This window comes from Rhinoderma darwinii, chromosome 2 (genome assembly GCF_050947455.1).
Source record: "Rhinoderma darwinii isolate aRhiDar2 chromosome 2, aRhiDar2.hap1, whole genome shotgun sequence".
NCBI lineage: Eukaryota > Metazoa > Chordata > Amphibia > Anura > Rhinodermatidae > Rhinoderma > Rhinoderma darwinii.
The window spans coordinates 218,954,616-218,977,293 of record NC_134688.1 but is presented as its reverse complement, the minus strand read 5'-3'; the positions used below and the strand labels follow the sequence as shown (position 1 = coordinate 218,977,293).

General features: G+C 43.5%; 1 protein-coding gene across 1 annotated transcript in view; it reads right to left on the bottom strand.

The window, feature by feature from the left end:
• ATP2A3 (ATPase sarcoplasmic/endoplasmic reticulum Ca2+ transporting 3) overlaps window positions 1-22,678 on the bottom strand; it is a 254,440-nt gene that overhangs the window by 176,081 nt on the left and 55,681 nt on the right. The window contains exons 2-3 of the mRNA XM_075852856.1: window positions 15,588-15,605; window positions 12,913-12,995 (exon numbers count right to left, since the gene is read on the bottom strand). Of these exons, the coding sequence (XP_075708971.1) occupies window positions 12,913-12,995; window positions 15,588-15,605 (101 nt within the window). The remainder of the gene's footprint in view (window positions 1-12,912; window positions 12,996-15,587; window positions 15,606-22,678) is intronic.

Here is a 22,678-nt window from a genome sequence, read left to right as displayed (position 1 = left end):
TAAATACTTGACAAGCACACAACGCAGCACTGCTCTCTCTCCTGGTGTTCAGCATCGCCAAGCGCAAAATGAAGCGCTGCTCTTTCCTGGTGATAAGCGCCGCAAGTACAGTGTTCAGTAACCGCTGTGTAAAAGAAAAAAGTTTAGCAAAAGATGGCAGCACTCTCTTCTATGTGCACCCCCCAAACTTGTGTTCAGTATCTGTGGTCTCTCTTATGTGCACCCCCCCCTCAAGCTGGTGTTCAGTAGTCACGGTCTCCCCTGTGTGCAACCCCCCCCCCCCCCCGCCAGCTAGTGTTCAGTAGCTGCGCCTTCTCCTGGTTACAGAACCCAAGCTGGTTTTTAGTAGCCACAGTCTCCCCTATGTGCAGCTCCCCCCAGCTGGTGTTTAGTAGCCTCATATGCACTATAGATGGATCATCTTTGCAAAGAAAGTCAGGGACAAGGGTCACACTGAAATGTAAGTTTAATTAACTGAGAAATTAGTTTATGACACACACGTGGTAACGGTTTCTTATATGACTTTCATGTTTGCATGTCACACGGAGTACTTCATTTTCGATATTTTTTTTATTGGCACGCCATACAAAAAAAAAAAAAAAGCTTGCATATCCCTGGCCTAGACAAAGAAGGCACTGTAGATGGATTTACTACTTCCATGGGTCCACTAACATACAAGTCGTCTGCCTAAAAAACGCAAGACAAAAGAAAACAAGAAAAACGCCAACAAGAAAAACGCCACCAAAAAAAAATGCACTGTTTGTAGTGACTTTAATATTTACCTATTGAGTTCCATCTAACATTTTTTGTGGAAAAATGGCACAAAAAAAAAAAACGTGACAAGAGGGGCGACCCCGCAAAACTGTCTCTACACAAATCCTTCCCAATAGGCTAGCTCCTCTAGTCTATAAATTTGGTCACATTTTTTTATCTAGTTTGATATGTTAGGAGTGCCTATTGATTTCCAAGGGGAGGAGATGGGGTCTGTTTTTGTAAATGTTTCTTTTAAATTTGATGGTAAGAGTCCAAAAGTACTATTGATGACATACGTGTCAAATTGGAGTTGGTGAGACTATTCAAGATTTGAAAGATTTCTGCCCAGAATGACATACTGAGGTGTGCTGAAGGGTACACCCGCCACCTAGAGTGTCTGCAGGTCGCAGATCAAGAAATTATGAGAATTGTCGGATGTATCCCGTTGATACCATTCTGTGAATGGGGAAGCCAAAATAGATTATCCAATACTCTGAACTTCTGGTGTGCCGCAGTCCGAGCTCAAGGGGTAGGCCGAGGTCCTGTGGTGTATCGTGACCCTGGTAATGTATTCGAGAGGAGCCTCCTGAATACAGTTGGGATCGGAAAACATTCCGACCCCAGCGGCTTGACCCTTTGATCGCCGCAGTCCGTGACCATGGCATGATCAAAGGGAAATCCCCTCTTCGATTGAGTCACTGGAAAGACAGGGGAATCCCTCTGCAGTCAGCCCTGGGGACCTAGAAAGAACCCCAGGGCTGTCTGTTTAGTTTGCCTGCTGTTACAGCACACTACGTGTTGCCCCAACAGAAGCCAGTGTCATAGTCACACAGTGTAATGCATTAGAATACAGGAGTATGCTAATACATTATAAGTAAAACATAAAGCTGTAAATAAAATTATCGATTAATGGGTCCGCCACCACAATGAACCCGCACCCAATAGTGCCTCCCCACACAGTATAATGCCTCCATAGTGCCTAATAAAATAAACACACTCACCTAACCCCGTTCCCACGAAAAAATTGGAGGAGATCCCTCGGCAGGTCTCCACTGGTCTGTTCTGTGTGTGTGGTTCGGCGCAGACAGGCACAATGACGTCTTTGCAACACGCCTGTCTGCGCCAGGCCGCTCACGGCTTGCGTTACATAGTGAATAGTGGAGCAGGGAGCGGACTGCTGCTCCATCATTGGATTTAACAATCTCTGTGTCCCGAGGATGCAGATACAGTTAAAACCAGGACATAAGCGAACTGAAAACAAAACAACGAAATGCACAAGATAACGTTAGCTATTTAAGTTTTATTTTGAGAATTGCTCAGCCCTACCTCTTACAGAGGACTGCACCGTCTTTGGTACCTCATTCAATACAGATGCATCAGAGAGAGATAAACCTAGAACTATGCCAAGTGTCCTTACTTATCAGGAACAAGGCACCTTCATAGAAATAGTTTACTTACATGTATTATTAAAGTACTTTTAGGACCGAATAAAGTTTTTAAATTTATTTGTCAGAGAGGATTTGCTTAAATAATAAAAAAAGACACCTTTTTGAATAAATCGGCACAGACATCATTAGAGATTGGCATAAAATATACTTTTAAGAGCCTCACACACGAGAGTGTTCAGTCCGTGGTATACGGTCCATACGTCGGCCGCAATTCCCGGTCCGAACACATAGTTATCTATGACGCTAGGTGTCACTGCCTCTCCGCGGAACTACTGTCCCGTTGTAAAGGATCTGCCAGGCACAGCGGGGTTAACTCCCAGAACTAATCAGTCAGCACCTGAGAATACATCCCTGAGACTGACTCCTGCTTCCACCATTCAGGCTGGCAGGCTTAGGAGTGGGAGAGCCTATCGTAACCTGGCCAGACTCAGCTAGCTCCCGCCCTCGGTCTATTTAAGCCTGCACTTCCTGTCCCTCGGTGCTTGTTATTGCTTGTGTTTCCCTCCTTGTGGTTTCCTGGCCCAGCTACAGCTCCTGCTATTTTTGATCCTGCTCCATACAGACCCTGGCTTACCGACTACTCTTCTGCTTTTCGTTTTGTACCTCGCACACTCCTGGCTTGACTCGGCTCGCTCACCACTCTGGTTGCTCACGGTGCTGCCGTGGGCAACGGCCCCTTTTCCTTGCTTGTGTTCCTTGTATGTTTGTCGTGCACTTACTGAGCGCAGGGACCGCCGCCCAGTTGTACCCCGTCGCCTAGGGCGGGTCGTTGCAAGTAGGCAGGGACAGAGTGGCGGGTAGATTAGGGCTCACTTGTCCGTCTCCCTACCCCCTGCCATTACATAATAACAAGCCCATACCTAGTCTACCCCTGGTCCCTGACACCACTATGGATCCCCGTGAGACCCTGGCTCAGCAAATGCAGGGTCTCTCCCTACAGGTCCAGGCCCTGGCTCAGAGGGTCAACCAGCCTGATGCTACCCTGGTAGTTCCCCTCACCGCACCTCTTGAACCCCACCTCAAGTTGCCCGACCGGTTCTCAGGGGACCGGAGGGCTTTTCTCTCCTTTCGGGAGAGTTGTAGGCTTTACTTTCGTTTAAAGCCTCATTCCTCAGGTTCTGAGAGCCAGCGGGTGGGTATAATTATGTCCCGGCTCCAGGAAGGGCCCCAAGAGTGGGCCTTCTCCTTGGCTCCTGAACTTTCCTCCGTTGATTGTTTCTTTTCTGCTCTCGGACTTATTTATGACGAGACTGACAGGACTGCCTTTGCCGAGAGTCAGCTGGTGACCTTAAGTCAGGGTAAGAGACCTGTTGAGGAGTATTGCTCTGACTTTCGGAAGTGGTGCGTAGCTTCTCGGTGGAATGACCCTGCCTTAAGGTGCCAGTTTAGGTTGGGTCTGTCGAATGCCCTGAAAGACCTGCTAGTTAGCTATCCCTCTTCTGACTCCCTAGACCAGGTTATGGCTTTAGCGATACGACTTGACCGACGTCTCAGGGAACGACAACGTGAACGTTTATGTGTTTTCTCCTCCGACTCCCCCATGATGCCTCCCGAAGCTCCGTTCCTCCCCGAAAGATTCAGAGATACCTATGCAACTCGGGGCCTCCGTGTCCCCCCAACAACGTAGAGAATTCCGCAGGAAGAATGGTCTCTGCTTCTACTGTGGGGACGACAAGCATCAAGTGAACAACTGTCCTAAGCGTAAGGTTGCAGCCAGAGAACTTCCGCGTCTAAGTGATCATCGGGGAGGTCACTTGGGCGCACAGGTATTTCCAGTAAATATGAAACGTACTAAGATCTTGCTTCCCTTTCAGGTCTCTTTTGGTGGTAGGTCTGCTACCGGCAGTGCCTTCGTGGATTTAGGGTCCTCTACTAATATCATGTCTGTGGAATTTGCTATGTCCCTTGCTATGCCTCTTATTGATTTGCCTAAACCTGTCCCGGTAGTGGGTATCGACGCCACTCCTCTTGCTAATGGTTATTTTACACAGCATACCCCTGTTTTTGAACTCCTTGTTGGCTCCATGCATTTGGAGCAATGCTCTGTACCGTTGATGCAGGGATTATCGTACGATTTGGTTCTAGGTCTTCCCTGGTTGCAGTTGCATAATCCTACGTTTGACTGGAATACTGGGGAGCTAACCAAATGGGGTAATGAATGTTGTACGTCATGTTTTTCTGTTAATTCTATTTCTCCCCCTAAGGAGGCGAATACGCTACCCGAGTTTGTTCAGGACTTCGCTGATGTTTTCTCTAGAGAGGCCTCCGAAGTGTTACCTCCTCATAGAGAATACGATTGCGCTATCGAATTGGTACCAGGAGCTAAGCTTCCTAAGGGTAGGATATTTAATCTTTCTTGTCCCGAACGTGAAGCTATGAGAGTGTATATCCAGGAATCCCTGGCCAAGGGTTACATTCGTCCCTCTTCTTCTCCGGTAGGTGCTGGCTTCTTCTTCGTGGGGAAGAAGGATGGTGGTCTTAGGCCATGCATTGACTACCGTGGCCTGAATAAGGTCACGGTAAGGAACCAGTATCCCCTTCCTTTGATTCCTGATCTCTTTAATCAGGTTCAGGGGGCCCAATGGTTTTCTAAATTGGATCTACGGGGGGCGTATAACCTTATTCGCATCAAAGAGGGGGATGAGTGGAAGACTGCGTTTAACACGCCCGAAGGCCATTTAGAATACCTCGTCATGCCCTTTGGGTTGTGTAATGCCCCTGCGGTCTTCCAGAATTTCATAAATGAGATTTTGAGAAATTACCTGGGGATTTTTCTGGTAGTGTACCTTGATGACATACTGGTGTTTTCCAAGGACTGGTCCTCCCACGTGGAGCATGTCAGGAAGGTGCTCCAGGTCCTTCGGGAAAATAAACTGTTTGCCAAAACCGAAAAATGTGTGTTTGGGGTACAGGAGATTTATTGCTAACTTCTCGGTCATCGCTAAGCCCCTTACGGACCTCACTCGCAAAGGTGCTGATCTCCTCCACTGGCCTCCTGAGGCTGTCCAGGCTTTTGAGGTCCTTAAGAAGTGCTTTGTCTCGGCCCCGGTGCTGGTTCAGCCCAACCAAATGGAGCCATTTATCGTGGAAGTTGACGCATCTGAGGTGGGAGTGGGGGCTGTCTTGTCCAAGGGTACCAGCTCCCTCACCCATCTCCGCCCCTGTGCCTACTTCTCCAGGAAGTTTTCGCCAACTGAAAGTAACTATGATATTGGCAACCGCGAACTCTTAGCCATTAAATGGGCATTTGAAGAGTGGCGCCACTTCCTGGAGGGGGCTAGGCACCAGGTAACGGTCCTTACCGACCACAAGAATCTGGTTTTCCTAGAATCTGCCCGGAGGCTAAACCCGAGACAAGCTCGATGGGCGTTATTTTTTACCAGATTCAATTTTTTGGTTACCTATAGGGCTGGGTCTAAAAATATTAAGGCTGATGCACTGTCGCGTAGCTTCATGGCCAGCCCTCCTTCGGAGGAAGATCCTGCTTGTATTTTGCCTCCAGGTATAATCATTTCCTCGATCGATTCTGATTTAGTCTCTGAAATTGCTGCTGATCAAGGTGCAGCTCCCGGGAACCTTCCTGAGAACAAGCTGTTTGTTCCCCTGCAATTCCGGCTAAGGGTACTTAGGGAAAATCATGACTCCGCACTATCTGGCCATCCAGGCATCCTGGGTACCAAACACCTCATTACCAGAAATTATTGGTGGCCTGGGTTGCCTAAAGACGTTAAGGCCTACGTCGCCGCTTGTGAGGTTTGTGCTAGGTCCAAGACTCCCAGGTCCCGACCAGCGGGCTTACTGCGTTCGTTGCCCATTCCCCAGAGACCTTGGACACATATCTCCATGGATTTTATCACCGATTTGCCTCCATCCCAAGGCAAGTCGGTGGTGTGGGTGGTGGTGGACCGCTTCAGTAAGATGTGCCACTTTGTGCCCCTCAAGAAACTACCCAACGCCAAAACGTTGGCTACCTTGTTTGTCAAACACATCCTGCGTCTCCATGGGGTCCCTGTCAATATTGTTTCGGACAGAGGGGTACAATTTGTTTCATTGTTTTGGAGAGCCTTCTGTATGAAGTTGGGGATTGATCTGTCCTTCTCCTCTGCCTTCCATCCTGAAACCAATGGCCAAACGGAGAGGACTAATCAGTCTCTAGAACAATACTTAAGGTGTTTTGTCTCTGACTGTCAATTTGATTGGGTCTCTTACATTCCCCTCGCCGAATTTTCCCTTAATAACCGGGTCAGTAACTAGTCAGGGGTCTCTCCTTTTTTTTGTAATTTTGGGTTTAATCCACGGTTCTCCTCCGTTTCACCTGGTAGTTCCAACAATCCTGAGGTAGAGGTCATTCATCGGGAACTGTGCACAGTCTGGGCCCAGGTTCAGAAAAACCTAGAGGTGTCCCAGAGCGTACAAAAAACTCAGGCTGATAAAAAACGTTCTGCTAACCCCCTGTTTATGGTCGGGGATCTGGTGTGGTTGTCGTCTAGGAACTTGCGTCTCAAGGTTCCGTCCAAGAAGTTTGCTCCCCGGTTTATTGGGCCCACGACGTGTTTCATGCCTCCCTCCTCAAACGCTGCTCCCCGTCCTTGGCTCCCTCGAGGAGACCTCCTGTTCCCATCCTCACCCCGGAGGGGGTGGAATTCGAGGTGGCCAGGATTGTGGACAGCAAGATGGTCCAAGGCTCCCTCCAGTACCTGGTCCATTGGAGAGGATACGGGCCCGAGGAGAGGACTTGGGTACCCGCCCGGGATGTTCACGCTGGGGTATTGGTCAGGAGGTTCCACCTGCGTTTCCCCAGTAAGCCAGGTCCACTTAGAAAGGGTCCGGTGGCCCCTCATAAAAGGGGGGGTACTGTAAAGGATCTGCCAGGCACAGCGGGGTTAACTCCCAGAACTAATCAGTCAGCACCTGAGAATACATCCCTGAGACTGACTCCTGCTTCCACCATTCAGGCTGGCAGGCTTAGGAGTGGGAGAGCCTATCGTAACCTGGCCAGACTCAGCTAGCTCCCGCCCTCGGTCTATTTAAGCCTGCACTTCCTGTCCCTCGGTGCTTGTTATTGCTTGTGTTTCCCTCCTTGTGGTTTCCTGGCCCAGCTACAGCTCCTGCTATTTTTGATCCTGCTCCATACAGACCCTGGCTTACCGACTACTCTTCTGCTTTTCGTTTTGTACCTCGCACACTCCTGGCTTGACTCGGCTCGTTCACCACTCTGGTTGCTCACGGTGTTGCCGTGGGCAACGGCCCCTTTTCCTTGCTTGTGTTCCTTGTATGTTTGTCGTGCACTTACTGAGCGCAGGGACCGCCGCCCAGTTGTACCCCGTCGCCTAGGGCGGGTCGTTGCAAGTAGGCAGGGACAGAGTGGCGAGTAGATTAGGGCTCACTTGTCCGTCTCCCTACCCCCTGCCATTACACCCGTACTGAGAACATGATTACAGTACGGGACAGTTGTCCCGCAGCAAGGCAGTGACACCTAGCGTCCTAGATAACTATGATGCTAAGAGCCCGCCTCATTGCAATGTGTTCGGCCCTGGAATTGTGGCCGACGTACGGACCGTATACCACGGACTAAACACGCTCGTGTGTGGGAGGCCTTAAATTCAAGTGATTAGATATTTAAAATAATGTCTCAATCCACCAAAAACCCAAAGCATACTGTGTCGACATATTCGTATTACACTTGTTTATTTTGCGAATTTGTTTATTTCTATATATATCCTCTATTATATACACTGTTTCTGTACGGGTTTTATTCATGTAATTTTTATTGCATTTTATATATTTCAGTGAGTCTAATCACTATTTTATTACCCATTTTTACATAAAGTTTTTTGATGTTTGAATATATCATCTTGTCACGGTTATAATCATTACCTTTGCATCTATTATTTAAAATTTCGTTGTCACATTTCACTCAATTACTCTGCATCCCCCTTTTTTCACGCGACATTTCATTACCATTTAGCAATTTATTATTTTTTCACTTATTCTTCACTCCCCTCCTTCCCTCAACATTAGTGTATGCATCCGTTTTTTCTTCTCTCTTTTTACACTTTGTCATCGGTCCCATAAACTGATAAATTTTGTATTTTTTACACCGGACCTTCTTAAATTTCCATTATCCCCATTTATTTCTCAAGCACTCACCACTATCTGTTTATTATCACACGTAATAACATCATCCATTCCTTATTTAATATTCCCCCTTTCTATATTTCCACTATGTAACATTTATTTTTCGTTTTTACCGTGCAACTTGCCCTTTTTCTCTATATTATTACGGCACATCAATGTCTGTCCTTTTTTCTTATCATTTCCATCACATACTAACTTATTTATGCCAAACTGTGCAGATATACCTCTTCTCTTACTAAATCATTTACCAGATATTTCTTCTCTTTTTATCTTCTAATGGCACAAGTATGATGGAGGGTGCGCTGATGAAGTTTTATAAACAAACAAACTATCTGGGGGGGGGGGGGAGTGGCTCTGGCTCCTTCCGTCCGCTGTCTCTAATTGGAGTAGGCTGTGGGGGGGCGCGGTCAGTCCTCGCCGCCCCACATCCTCTCTGATGATGCGGCACAGGAAGTGGGGCAGCGCCATCTTTGTACCCCGCATCAGACGCCGTCTTCCTCCATCCGGCCACACCTACCTCTTTCCTCTTCACTCAGAACACCTGAGATACGCATTACATGAGTGGGCACCAATAGTTAGACCCCAACCCCGGACGAAGGCAGGTGCCGAAACGCGCGTCGGGTGCAGACTTCTCATCCACATTTACAATGTCCACTGGTATGTCCAAACAAATCTCTGTCTCTTTGTAGCAGCCTGCATTGAACCTTGTCATTCTTTAACTGCATTTGTAACTGGCTCTTTATATCTCACACTTTCTGTAAATTGGTTGCGGTGTATATCATGTTCCTACTTACCTAGGAACCGCCACCATTTTACTAGATACAGCCATATATCCATTATAGTTCAGTTTGACCTCTTTTCAATACTCTGGCTTGACTCCATTTATCTTTTTGCTGCTGCATTATTACGCTCACCTAGAACACGCTGAGAAAACAATCATACCTGGTTCATGATTGATTTGACGTCTTTTTTATTGTGTGACTTATCCTCCTTTTCATTTTTAACTTGTTCAATGTCTTTATTTAATAAAATTTGTATAATCTTTGTATTTTTATGTGCCTTAGTCGATCATTCTTTCTTGGTAGTTTCTCATGTTAATCATTGATCGATGCACCAAGTAAATCTTGGTCAATACCCAGGATACAATATTGTGCCGTTTACACAGCTAGTAATGGTGTTCTACAGTTCAATGGTGACCTTTTAAGCACTACTTATATTGTATTCCTTTTCGTTGGTATTTTTTTGGTTTATACCCAAAGCATACTGGTCTGACCAATATGAATCACAATGCCTCCTCCTTTTATCTACTGGGAGGATAGAGGACTAAGATGTTCTGACTAACAGTATTAGCATTTGTTAAAAAAGAATCTATGTTCGTATACAAGGTTAATGACATTTCAGATTTCTCCACTATAATGTGTTTGAGCGAAAGAAAATAGAAAGAACAATGCATAGCCTTGATTGTAGAAGTAACATCAATTGCAAACGGTACATTTCTGTATTTTTGGTGCCATAACCTTGCTCATCCTCATGGATTCTAAATCAATCTGCAAAGCTCTGACTCACATGCCTTTAACAGCAGGAAAAAAAAATCTCACTCCCACACAAAGTTCTAGAAAACTAATCCAGCGCGAACTATCTTTTAAAGTGAAATTTAAGACGTTTTTATTAATTATTACTATGCCACCTACTTGATGTCTTTTGGGAGCCACTTCATAGTTATAGTGTCAACAGCAGCTAGAAAATATCTGCATGTGTATATAGGATATATTCAAAATATTTAAAAGGTACACTTAGTAAAAAGCAATTTAGGCCTAAGCTAATGGCTATTTAGTAGCTTAACCTCACGGTTTAAAACCGATTTTGGCAATAGTAAAGGTTACATTGGCAACTGTACAATCTTGATCACAATTAATGAGAAGTTCTATGTCCAAATCGATAAATCGATAGCTTTGTGGTAGAAGAGGACAACGCGGTGACAATTTTTTGGCTGATTCTTTATAATGGAAAATCGCTATTAATAAAGTAGTATAACTAATTAACATTTTTTCTGGGATACAGAATAGCTATGAATTATATTAGAGGTTTCATTATAAATATCATTAACCCCTTCCCGACCACCCCACGTAGATTAACGGGCTGCAGAGCTGGTCCTTGTGTCTGCAGCCCGTTAATCTACGTGTGCTCCTAACAGAGCACACAGGCGCTCTCCGCAGCCCGGGATCTCCCAGTACGGGCTGCTACTAGCAGCCCTAGTACTGGGGGGAAACATCGGGTCGGATCACAGCGGTGATCCAAACCGATTAACCCCTTAAATGCGGCAGTCAATTACGACCGCCGCATTTAAGTTGTTATAGCAACATCGACACCACGCTACGCGATTGAGGGGGCCGATTGTTGCGGGGGGCGATTGCTATGGCAACCGGAAGCCTAAGAAAGGCTTCCGGTCTGCCATCTATGGAAAGCGATTAGATCCTGCCAGAGGCAGGACCCAATATGCCTCCTGTCAGTGTGCAACTGACATGTATTGCAGGGTATTATACCTAAGTATTGCAGGGTATTATAACAACTATCCAACAATTGGATCTTCAAGTCCCTAGTGGGACTAAAAAAAAAAATTACAAAAGTAAAATGGCAAAATAATAAAAATTAAAAAAAAAACAAACAAATAAAAACGCCCTTATGAACTCCTTTATTATTAGAAAAAAATTTAAAAATAGAAATAAACTATGCATAATTGGTATCGCCGCGTCCGTAACGGCCTGAGCTATAAAAATATCGTGCACGGTGACCGCCATCAAAAATTATACCGGAATCGCTATTTTTAGTCACTTCAGCTCCCAAAAAATTACATAAATAGGGATCAAAAAGTTGCATGTACCCAAAAATTGTACCAATAAAAACTACAGTTTGTTCCGCAAAAAACAAGCCCTCACAAAGCTTTCCTGATAGAAAAATAAAAAAGTTGTGGCTCTTAGAATATGGTGACACAAAAATTTAATAATTTTTTTAAAAGCGTGCCTTTATCGTGCAAACACCGTAAAACATAAAAACCTACATAGGGTATCTCCATAATCGCATCGACCCGCAGAATGATGGCCTAATTACACTAAATTCAGCAAAAAACCTATGGGATCGAAATGCTCACTATACCCCTAGACAAATTCTTTTTAGGGCTGTAGTTCCCAAATGGGGTCACTTCTGGGGGGTGTCCACTGTTTTGTTCCCTCAGGGGCTTTGCAGATGCGACATGGCACCCAAAAACCAATTGAGTAAACTTGAGCTCCAAAAGCCAAATAGTGCTCCTTCCCTTCTGAGCCCCGCCGTGTGTCCAAACAGCCGTTTATGACCACATGTGGGGTATTGCCGTAGTCAGGAGAAATTGCTTTACAAATTTTGGGGCGCTTTTTCTTCTTTATTCCTTGTAAAAATGTCTATGTTTTATTGGAAAAAACTTAGATTTTCATTTTTATGGATTAATTCCACTAAATTCAGCAAAAAAAACTGTGGGATTAAAATGCTCACTATACCCCTTGATTAATTCCTTGACGGGTGTAGTTTGCCAAATGGTGTCTTTTTTGGGTGGGTTTCCACTGGTTTGGCACTACAAGACCTCTTCAAACCGGACATGGTGCCTAAAATATATTCTAATAAACAGGAGACCCCAAAATCCACTAGGTGCGCCTTTGCTTCTGAGGCCTGTGCTTAAGTCCATTAGCGCACTAGGGCCATATGTGGGATATTTTTAGAAACTGCAGAATCTGGGCAATAAATATTGAGTTGCGTTTCTCTGGTAAAAACTTTTGTGTTACAGAAAAAAAATGGATCAAAATGGATTTTCTTACAAAAAAAAAGAAATTTGTAAATTCCCCATCTACTTTGCTTTAATTCCTGTGAAACACCTAAAGGGTTAAAAAACTTTCTAAATGCTGTATTGAATACTTTGAGGGGTGCAGTTTTTAAAATTGGGTGACTTATGGGGGTTTCTAATATATAAGGCCCTCAATGCCACTTCAGAACTGAACTGGTACCTATAAAAATAGGTTTTGGAAATTTTCTTGAAAATGTGAGGAATTGCTGCTAAAGTTCGAAGCCTTGTAATATCCTAGAAAAATAAAAAGGATGTTCAAAAAAACGATGCCAACGTAAAGTAGACATATTGGAAATGTTAATTAGTAACGGTTGTGTGTGGTATTACTATCTGTCTTACAAGCAGATACATTTAAATTTAGAAAAATGCTAATTTTTGCAAATTTTCTCTAAAGTTTGGTGATTTTCACAAACAAATACTGAATTTACTAATCAAACTTTTCCACTAACATACAGTACAATATGTCATGAGAAAACATCTCGGAATCGCTTGGATAGGTAAAAGCATTCCCAAGTTATTACCATATAAAGTGACACGTCAGATTTGAAAAATTGTCTGCGTCCACATGGCCAAAACAGGCTCAGTCCTAAAGGGGTTAAAGTTTATCTCTAAAAAAAAACATGCCTACTGTTACAGCCAACACAATGATAAACAATGGAAAAATAAAAACAATGAAGAATTGAAAATTAAATTTTAACTTACAAAAGACACAAATGCAGCTAGAAGAAGGATGCGAACTAAAAGATCTTCAAACTGTTCCACCACTAGTTCCCAAAGTGATTTTCCTGGAAAGCAATACATTGTTGATCACTCTATATTCATCAAGTTCATGATATAAACATAAAATATAAAAAAGAATAATAATGTTCTCTATAACACAAACTCACATCTGCCTTGACACACTGACAACAAACCAATTCTACTTTCAACATGCAAAAGTGCACATAGTTTTTAGGTGAAAATTAACAAGCAATGATGAAAGATAAAACTATTGTTCACTGTGATAAAATGGACTGTTCATACATAAAACATACACCAATTTTGGTGGGATCAGCTAACAATCTAATGTATATGCGAGATTCCTGACTACCTGCCGTATAGGGCAAGAAAAATCATGCACTTTGGATTTGAACATGCCCAATCCTTTGTTCCCACCTGAGATAAGTGGTTGTCAGAAGGGACTGGCAGTGACTTATTCTCTTCTAACCACTAAAATAAGCATAGTGGTCACAGGAGAAATAACTGGTCGAGCAAACGTTCATGTATGGTCAGCTTTGCAAATATCCAATCGTACTAAGTCAGTGCAGAGATTTTTAGACTAAAGACTCATGCACACAAGGTACCATGCATTCAGACATATGTTGCAAACTCTGCATGAATAAAAATGGTGTACATAGCAGTATGCAGGCCTACATTGAAATGAAATACCACTGTGATGGGAGCACTGTGGCTGTCACTGTGATGGGAGCACTGTGGCTGTCACTGTGATGGGAGCACTGTGGCTGTCACTGTGATGGGAGCACTGTGGCTGTCACTGTGATGGGAGCACTGTGGCTGTCACTGTGATGGGAGCACTGTGGCTGTCACTGTGATAGGAGCACTGTGGCTGTCACTGTGATAGGAGCACTGTGGCTGTCACTGTGATGGGAGCACTGTGGCTGTCACTGTGATGGGAGCACTGTGGCTGTCACTGTGATGGGAGCACTGTGGCTGTCACTGTGATGGGAGCACTGTGGCTGTCACTGTGATGGGAGCACTGTGGCTGTCACTGTGATGGGAGCACTGTGGCTGTCACTGTGATGGGAGCACTGTGGCTGTCACTGTGATGGGAGCACTGTGGCTGTCACTGTGATGGGAGCACTGTGGCTGTCACTGTGATGGGAGCACTGTGGCTGTCACTGTGATGGGAGCACTGTGGCTGTCACTGTGATGGGAGCACTGTGGCTGTCACTGTGGTGGGAGCACTGTGGCTGTCACTGTGGTGGGAGCACTGTGGCTGTCACTGTGATGGGAGCACTGTGGCTGTCACTGTGATGGGAGCACTGTGGCTGTCACTGTGATGGGAGCACTGTGGCTGTCACTGTGATGGGAGCACTGTGGCTGTCACTGTGATGGGAGCACTGTGGCTGTCACTGTGATGGGAGCACTGTGGCTGTCACTGTGATGGGAGCACTGTGGCTGTCACTGTGATGGGAGCACTGTGGCTGTCACTGTGATGGGAGCACTGTGGCTGTCACTGTGATGGGAGCACTGTGGCTGTCACTGTGATGGGAGCACTGTGGCTGTCACTGTGATGGGAGCACTGTGGCTGTCACTGTGATGGGAGCACTGTGGCTGTCACTGTGATGGGAGCACTGTGGCTGTCACTGTGATGGGAGCACTGTGGCTGTCACTGTGATGGGAGCACTGTGGCTGTCACTGTGATGGGAGCACTGTGGCTGTCACTGTGATGGGAGCACTGTGGCTGTCACTGTGATGGGAGCACTGTGGCTGTCACTGTGATGGGAGCACTGTGGCTGTCACTGTGATGGGAGCACTGTGGCTGTCACTGTGATGGGAGCACTGTGGCTGTCACTGTGATGGGAGCACTGTGGCTGTCACTGTGATGGGAGCACTGTGGCTGTCACTGTGATGGGAGCACTGTGGCTGTCACTGTGGCTGTCACTGTGATGGGAGCACTGTGGCTGTCACTGTGATGGGAGCACTGTGGCTGTCACTGTGATGGGAGCACTGTGGCTGTCACTGTGATGGGAGCACTGTGGCTGTCACTGTGATGGGAGCACTGTGGCTGTCACTGTGATGGGAGCACTGTGGCTGTCACTGTGATGGGAGCACTGTGGCTGTCACTGTGATGGGAGCACTGTGGCTGTCACTGTGATGGGAGCACTGTGGCCGACACAGATGTGGTCCCTTAAAAGGGTAACTAAACGTTCAAACTTCTGACATGTCATAGTAACATGTCAGAAGTCTTGATTGGTGGGAGCCCGAGCACGGAGACCACCACCAATTTATAAAACGAAGCAGCAGAAGCGCTAGTGTGAGGGCTGAGCCGCTTAGTTTCTGTTCTGCTTTTTCCGGAAATCGATGTAGCGGTGTACGGACTCCATAGAAAGACTATGGGCCCGCACACCGGCTTTTTCCAGAAAGCCGATGTAGCAAACAGAAATTAAGTGGCTGAGCACTCACATGAGTACTTCTGCCTCTTCGTTTTAGTGATTGGTGGGGGTCTTAGTGCTCTGACCCCCACCAACCAAAACTTGTGACATGTCACTATGACAAGTCAGAAGGTTGTTGAACGCTTAGTTACCCTTTAAACCAAAAAAAAGGTTGTGCACTCTTGCCATGTGCATTTAAATAAAACAAATTCATGAACTTACCTTCTTCAGCTGGTAACTCTGTAAATCACCCAGTTCAACATGAAAAACAAAAACGGGTAGGGTTCATGAAAAGAAAAAATATATATACACACACATACATAAATGTGAGTTAGAGCATAAAAGAACCAAAATATTTATAAAAAGCAATCCCCTCAACCTTACACATTTGTATTTTTATTTTAGGCCAAGTTCGCACTACTGTCAGAGGAAGAGAGGATCGAAAGATTAAACGGAAAGCAACAGTTCAGTTAGAATTACCATTGATTTCAATGGTAATTTTGAGTCAGTTGCTTTCCGTTTGTCTCTGTTCGCCAGGTTTCATTTTTTTTTTTTTAATGAAGCAAAAAGTGCGAACGGAGACAAACTGAAAGCAACTGAAACAAAAGAATCACCATTGAAATCAATGGTAATTCTAACGGAACCGTTACTTTCCGTTTAATCTTTCGATCCGCTCTTCCTTTGACGTATACGAATACTAGTGTCAAAAGAAGCCTTAGGGCCTGTTCACATCAGCGTTGGCTTTCTGTTGAGGGGTTCCGTCTGAGGTTTACGTCGGGTGAACCCATCAATGGAAACCTTAGCTTCCGTTTGCATCACCATTGATATCAATGGTGATGGAAACATTGCTAATGTTTTCCGTTTGTCACCATTCAGTCAGGTTTCCGTTTTTTAGCAGTGTTTCATTCACCGTTGATATCAATAGTGATGCAAATGGAAGCTAAGGTTTGCATTTGCCTTACCATTGAGGGGTTCACATGACGGGAACCTCCGACAGAACCCCTCAACGGAAAGCCAACGCTGTTATGAATAGGCCCTTAGGGGGGAATTATGTCATTACTTTTGTAAATGCAGTAAAAATGGTAAATGGTCAAGATGACACACAGCAAATTACTTTAAAATAAGTCACTAGTTAATAGTCCAGTATATGGTCATGGAAAATAGGATACCGCAAATAACTGACCACTGTAAAGTGAAGATGACATTCCATATCCATCTATGGGATGGGGATAGTCTTGACAGTAGTCTCCTATAATATATATATATATATATATATACACACACATACATATATATATATATATATATACACACACACACACACGTCATAGAGTTTGGCTGGTATGATATGTGGAGCTAGCATCATCCATCCTCTAATGCATATTCATATTTCACCCCTGGGAGGAACTCACTGTCAAGAATTGATTACATGTGTGACAATGCAATAGCATGCTCAATCCAGGACTCCATCTCTTACCACCTCTGAGCAGTATCTAATAATTTCGCTGATTTTTCTAGAGGCTAATAAGCCTTATAAATAACCATTTTTTATTTTTTTTTGGGACTCATTCAAGGCATATCTACGGGAAGGTCTACAATCTTCCATTTCCTAAGTAAAGCGGTAATCTGCTAGAGAAGAGCTGCGATTAGCTACAAACTGTATGTCGCTGATCCATCTGAACCCAATAGAGTGGCCTGGCTCCAAACCAGGCATTTTTATTGGTTTCATTTACAAGAGAAGAATAACTGTTGAATGTTTTTCAACAGAGATACTTTGAATTAGGCAACCTTCTCACTAAGGTCCCAGCCAAATCGGCTTAATAAAGTAAATATACACCAGAGAGGATTTGGCCTTGGCCATTCAAAAAGTTGTCCAAAAATAAATAAAACATTGATTCATTAAGAAGTAAAAAAATTAAAAAAAATGTCCCCAAAAAGTTTACATAGCCTTTAAATGTAGTTCTTATCACATCCTGATAATGCTTTGCCTAGAGCAAGCGCACTGATAGGGGCTTTTGGAGAATACTCGGAAAACACAAGAAATGATTATCGATTTCCGCAGGAAAAAATGAGACAATGGTGCCGGTGTCTATTCTAAATCAGGAAGTGGAGAGAGCGAGTTCGTACAAATATTTGGGTATATATTTGGACCAGAATTTGGATTGGATCGAGAATACAGAAAAGGTGTACAAAAAGGCAATGAGCAGGTTGTATTTTTTACGCAACTTGCGCTCGTTTAATGTGTGTAATAAAATAATGGTAATGTTTTAGAACTCTGTGGTCGCTAGCGTTATATTTTATGGTGCGGTAATATCAGAGAAGCGGAAAAGAATAAATTAAATAAGGTGATCAAAAAGGGAAAAGCGACCATGGTTAGTGAGGTGCCTTTATTTGAGGAGGTAATAAATAAGAGGTTATTAAGGAAGATTAGTGCAATTAAAGTAGAGGAGTTGCATCCGTTACATAATATTTGAATCGATAAAGCTGTTTTAGTGATCGATTGCCACAATTTCAATGTAGTAAAGAACGATTTAAAAATATATTTTATGCCAAAGGCTATTGCACTTTATAATATGTCTTTATAGTGTGTCATAATGCTTTTTTATTATATATTTATTATATTTTGTCGTTGTATGTTGTATTGTTTTGTATAATATGTACGGTAAATGGGAGTTACAACTGTAAACCAATTTCCCTTTGGGGATAAATAATGTATCTCTCTAACTGATGAGAATTGTATCAATCTTTTTGGAGTCCCACTTATATGTGTCTCCAGCTATTCATAAATTCAACTTTACATTAATAATCCATGTTCTCACCCAGATACATCTTCACAAAATGGATAGGATCCTATCTCCCCAATGCCCCAAATGTTCGTTTGCACCTGTTGACCATTGGCATATGATTTGGGCCTGCCCAGTTATTAAATCCTACTGGCAAGAAGCGGTAGACCACCTGGCTGAAGTCATTTGATTCACGATTCCTTGTGTACTGGAGATCTGCCTATTCGATATCCTTAAATGAAGAACTATGAACTCACCATTTCTGCTTAATGCTCAGATAAACTTTGTATATGGCAAGGAAGACCATAACCTTTAGTTGTATAGATACTAGACCTCCAAGGTGTTCTACCTGGAAGGGATTGGTCAACACAGTAGTTTCACATGAGAAACTTCTCTTTATTCATAGAAACGGTCAGAGTAAATTTCAGAAAATGTGGGGTTTAAGGTGCCAGTCACCACTTCTTATTTGTTTGACTCATACTGTCCAGGATCTTCTCACTCATAATTCCAGATTTTGGTCTGGCTTCCCCCTTGCTCTACCCCATACTGAAATTCTGTATATGTTTTTTTTTGCATCTGTGATCGAATATCCGATTTGAGATAGATCATACATTTTTCTCCTTAGAGAGTATATTGTTTATAGTGGATGCTGTGTCCATACTGTTTGCATGACTTGCTTTCTATCCTAAAAGAGCTGTATCGCATGACATAATGTGTGCTTTTTTCCTGAATGTGAACCAAATTGGCTTGTGTTGTAGGTTATACTTTTTAAAAGAAAATGTAAAAAAAAGTAATAAAAAAAAAGAAAAAAAAAAAGAGTACAATAATATCAAGTAGCACTGAGTGTACTAGCAATATATACATATTCAGGTGGTGTGATACTGCAGGCATTTTACTGCATATGAGAGGTTACATTGTCCAGAAGGTCGTATGCAGATGAGGGATGGAGCAGCCACAGTGAAAGAGGATTAAAATGTTGTCCCAATTAACAGGGGTTGGGACCAACTCACCAGAGTGAGACAGGGTTCTTACAGGTGTCCTCTAAGTCTACTTCCACAGTGGTGAAGGTGATGCCACCATATGAGGTACAGGGGCATGGCCTTCAGGTTGGGCAAAGTGGTATACAGGAAATACAGGTATAGTCGAATTTTCCTGGAGAAGTGCAGGTGGAGCTGGGGTGAAATGGGGGTGTACACAAATGGAATCACTTTAGCAAGCAGCAGTGCTGGCCCAGCAGATTGATTACGCAGATTAAAATGAGCCGTTAATCTTATTACACGACGTATGGCATGGGAGGGCATTAAGATGTTGAGTGTCCATTATGGGTCATTAGTGGTGCCACAAAACACCCCAGCTCTACAGATACAGGGGAAGTATAGGGACAACAGCCGTGCGGCTTCACCCTCATAAGGAGAGGTTTGGATAGCAGTCTGGGAGGAGGCCATTGGGTTTTAAATATGCCTGACATGGCTGTCAGAAGGATAGGATATGACTGACACTGATGGAGTCTGACCGGATCCGGGCCGCAGATGCAGGAGGCCTCAACAGAAACCAGGTCCCTGATGTGGGATGAGCAATCAAGCCCAGGTAGGGCAGCTGACAGCAGGCAATCCCATCCCAGACATTATTAAATACTATCAAGCAGCTCAGGTACGTCATCTTGTGTCATGGGCTTCCCTTCCAGGATACAGCACATGGTGCCAAATAGAGAAATTGTGGATTGCGCCTACTCAAAAAAAAAAAAAAACTCCTTCTGGCCATCTACCCTTCTGCATTAGTCAGGCCCCCTACTAGGACCAATGGATTTCACTGTAAACTCTAAATGATCTTTGGCCTTTCCTAATTCACCTTCTTATATCCTTTCTTTTTACATCCCGGAGCATGGCAGTCCCCCTTCGCCAATGTCTAGACCCTGGTTTCCATGTGGATTCACTGATATAGCGAACCCTCTTTTGTCAGCTTCTCCAATTTGACACATTACAATCTAAATATAATCTCCGCTCTGCGGCACAATACGGCCACTTTCAGATCAAACATCTGGCCACAACACTTTACACTCTACTACCCTTTCCTCTCCTACGCAATCTGAACTTTTATGTGCTTTTAACCCATCCAGCTCTAACCTCATCTCTGGCGATGTGGTGCCCCTGATGGTTCACTCCTACTTACTTTGTGGGAATGCACTCTGCTCCTACCTTACAGGTCTATAGTCAAGCGGCTAATTAAGCAAATCCTATGGATGGTATTCCTTCCCTCGGCGCGCACATATATTCTCAACTTTCCCTCAAAATCCCTGCCCAAATATGGCACCAGGTTGCTTTTTTATCTTCTTACCCGTGCTAAATGCATGGTGACTTCTGGAAACAAACTGCTACCCCATCTCTACAGGACTGAACTAATCATGTTTTTGATGTTAGATCTCATTTCAAAATTATAGAACACTTGTGATAGCTTTTACTGTGTGAACTCTATGGGACAGTTACCTAATATACGACGCCTGCTACTTAACCAACTTACTTTTGACCCTCCAGGGCCTCCTTTCTGTGTATATTTTTTTTTTGTTTAATTTCTTACCATCGGTCCCTCACCCTGCCCCATTACTTATTTCTCCCTCTGTTTACTCTCTCTCTTGTCCTCTATAATAATCAAAGATATTTGTGTAATAGTCTAACCTAAACTGGACTGTACTTTGAACTTAAATCTGGATCTTAAAGTGCATATATTTGTTATGGTTTGATTTCGGTCCTGTTAGTTACCCATTTTGTGTAATTTAACTTTACCTTTTTGATATATGTCAATTAAAAAAAAAAAAAAAAAAGTTACATTACTTTTTGCTTTCTTATGCTCTAAACAAATGAAGAAAGGAGAAATTATATGCATAGAGAAATAGTTTTGAGTTATTCCCTGCCTACATTCTACAACTTCTAGTTCCAGTGTTACCAATATATACAGATTACATCTGCACAATCTCAGACAGGAACGACAACATTCTTCTCATCAACTCTCACACTGAAATCATTAATGACACTTTAAAACCTGACATTTTTCCTTAAAAATTCTAAAAATAAATTTTATTTACTTTATTTTATTTCAACACCATAACTGTCAGTGTTCTGAAAGAAAAGGACAATGAGTAACAAGGCTAAACCTGATACATGTACAGAGCATGGTTACTCGGGAAAGGAAGTTACAAAAATAGTCATTATCTTTGGTCACACAACCTGTATGAAGACATACACAGACACTTCATGTTATACGCTACTATTCTTTGTATAAATCGGTATGTTATTAATATTGCCTTCACACGGCAGCCTACATACACCTATGTTACCAATATGAACAACCCAATTCATTCCTACAGATACAATACGTGATTGTGTATATTTATCAAAGGTACTTTATTGCATTACATTGTGCATTTATTAATTCTAATGCTTTCATATTTTGCACAGTATATATTTATGAATTTTGTTTAGTTAACTTTTTTTTTGTATATGCACTAAATTATTACATTTGAGGGATGGACCCTTAGCTGACTAGAGGTATTATCTGCCCATTGTTATCACCCCTTTTTTGTATTTTTAACGTATGGGGACAGGAGTGCACAATTAGCCAGAGGTGGTATCCATCTCATGTGGTAAACATTGGGTTACCAAATTTGCTTTTAATTATTTTGGAAGTCCCAAATAAATTAGAATCACATTTTGTTACGTTGGGGCCTGTTGAGTGTTAAAAAAAAAACATCATTCTGCTTTCAATACCCCATAGTGACAAAGTGAAAACAGAATTTTAGAAATTTTTGCAAGTTTATTAAAAATAAAAACAAGCCATGAGGGAGGAAAGAAAAGCCTGTAGAGCTCAGAGGCAGGATTGTGTGGAGGCACAGATCTGGAGAAGGGTACACATTTCTTTCCCTGATGCACTGAAAGTTCCCAAGGGCCTAGTGGCCTCCAGAATTCTTAAACGTAAGAAGTTTGGTACAAACCAGGACACTTCCTAGAGCTGGCCACCCCACCAAACTAATCAGGGGAGAAGGGCCTTGAGAATAGAGGTGTCCAAGAACCCAATGGTCACTCTGGCTGAGCTTCAAAGATCCTGCATGCAGATGGGAGAAACTTCCAGAAGATCAACCTTAAAGAGGCTCTGTCACCAGATTTTGCAGCCCCTATCTGCTATTGCAGCAGATAGGCGCTGCAATGTAGATTACAGTAACGTTTTTATTTTTAAAAAACGAGCATTTTTGGCCAAGTTATGACCATTTTTGTAGTTATGCAAATGAGGCTTGCAAAAGTCCAAGTGGGTGGGTTTAAAAGTAAAAGTACAACTGGGCGTGTATTATGTGCGTACATCGGGGCGTGTTTACTACTTTTACTAGCTGGGCGCTCTGACGAGAAGTATCATCCACTTCTCTTCAGAACGCCCAGCTTCTGGCAGTACAGATCTGTGACGTCACTCACAGGTCCTGCATCGTGTCGGACACATCGGCACCAGAGGCTTCAGTTGATTCTGCAGCAGCATCGGCGTTAGCAG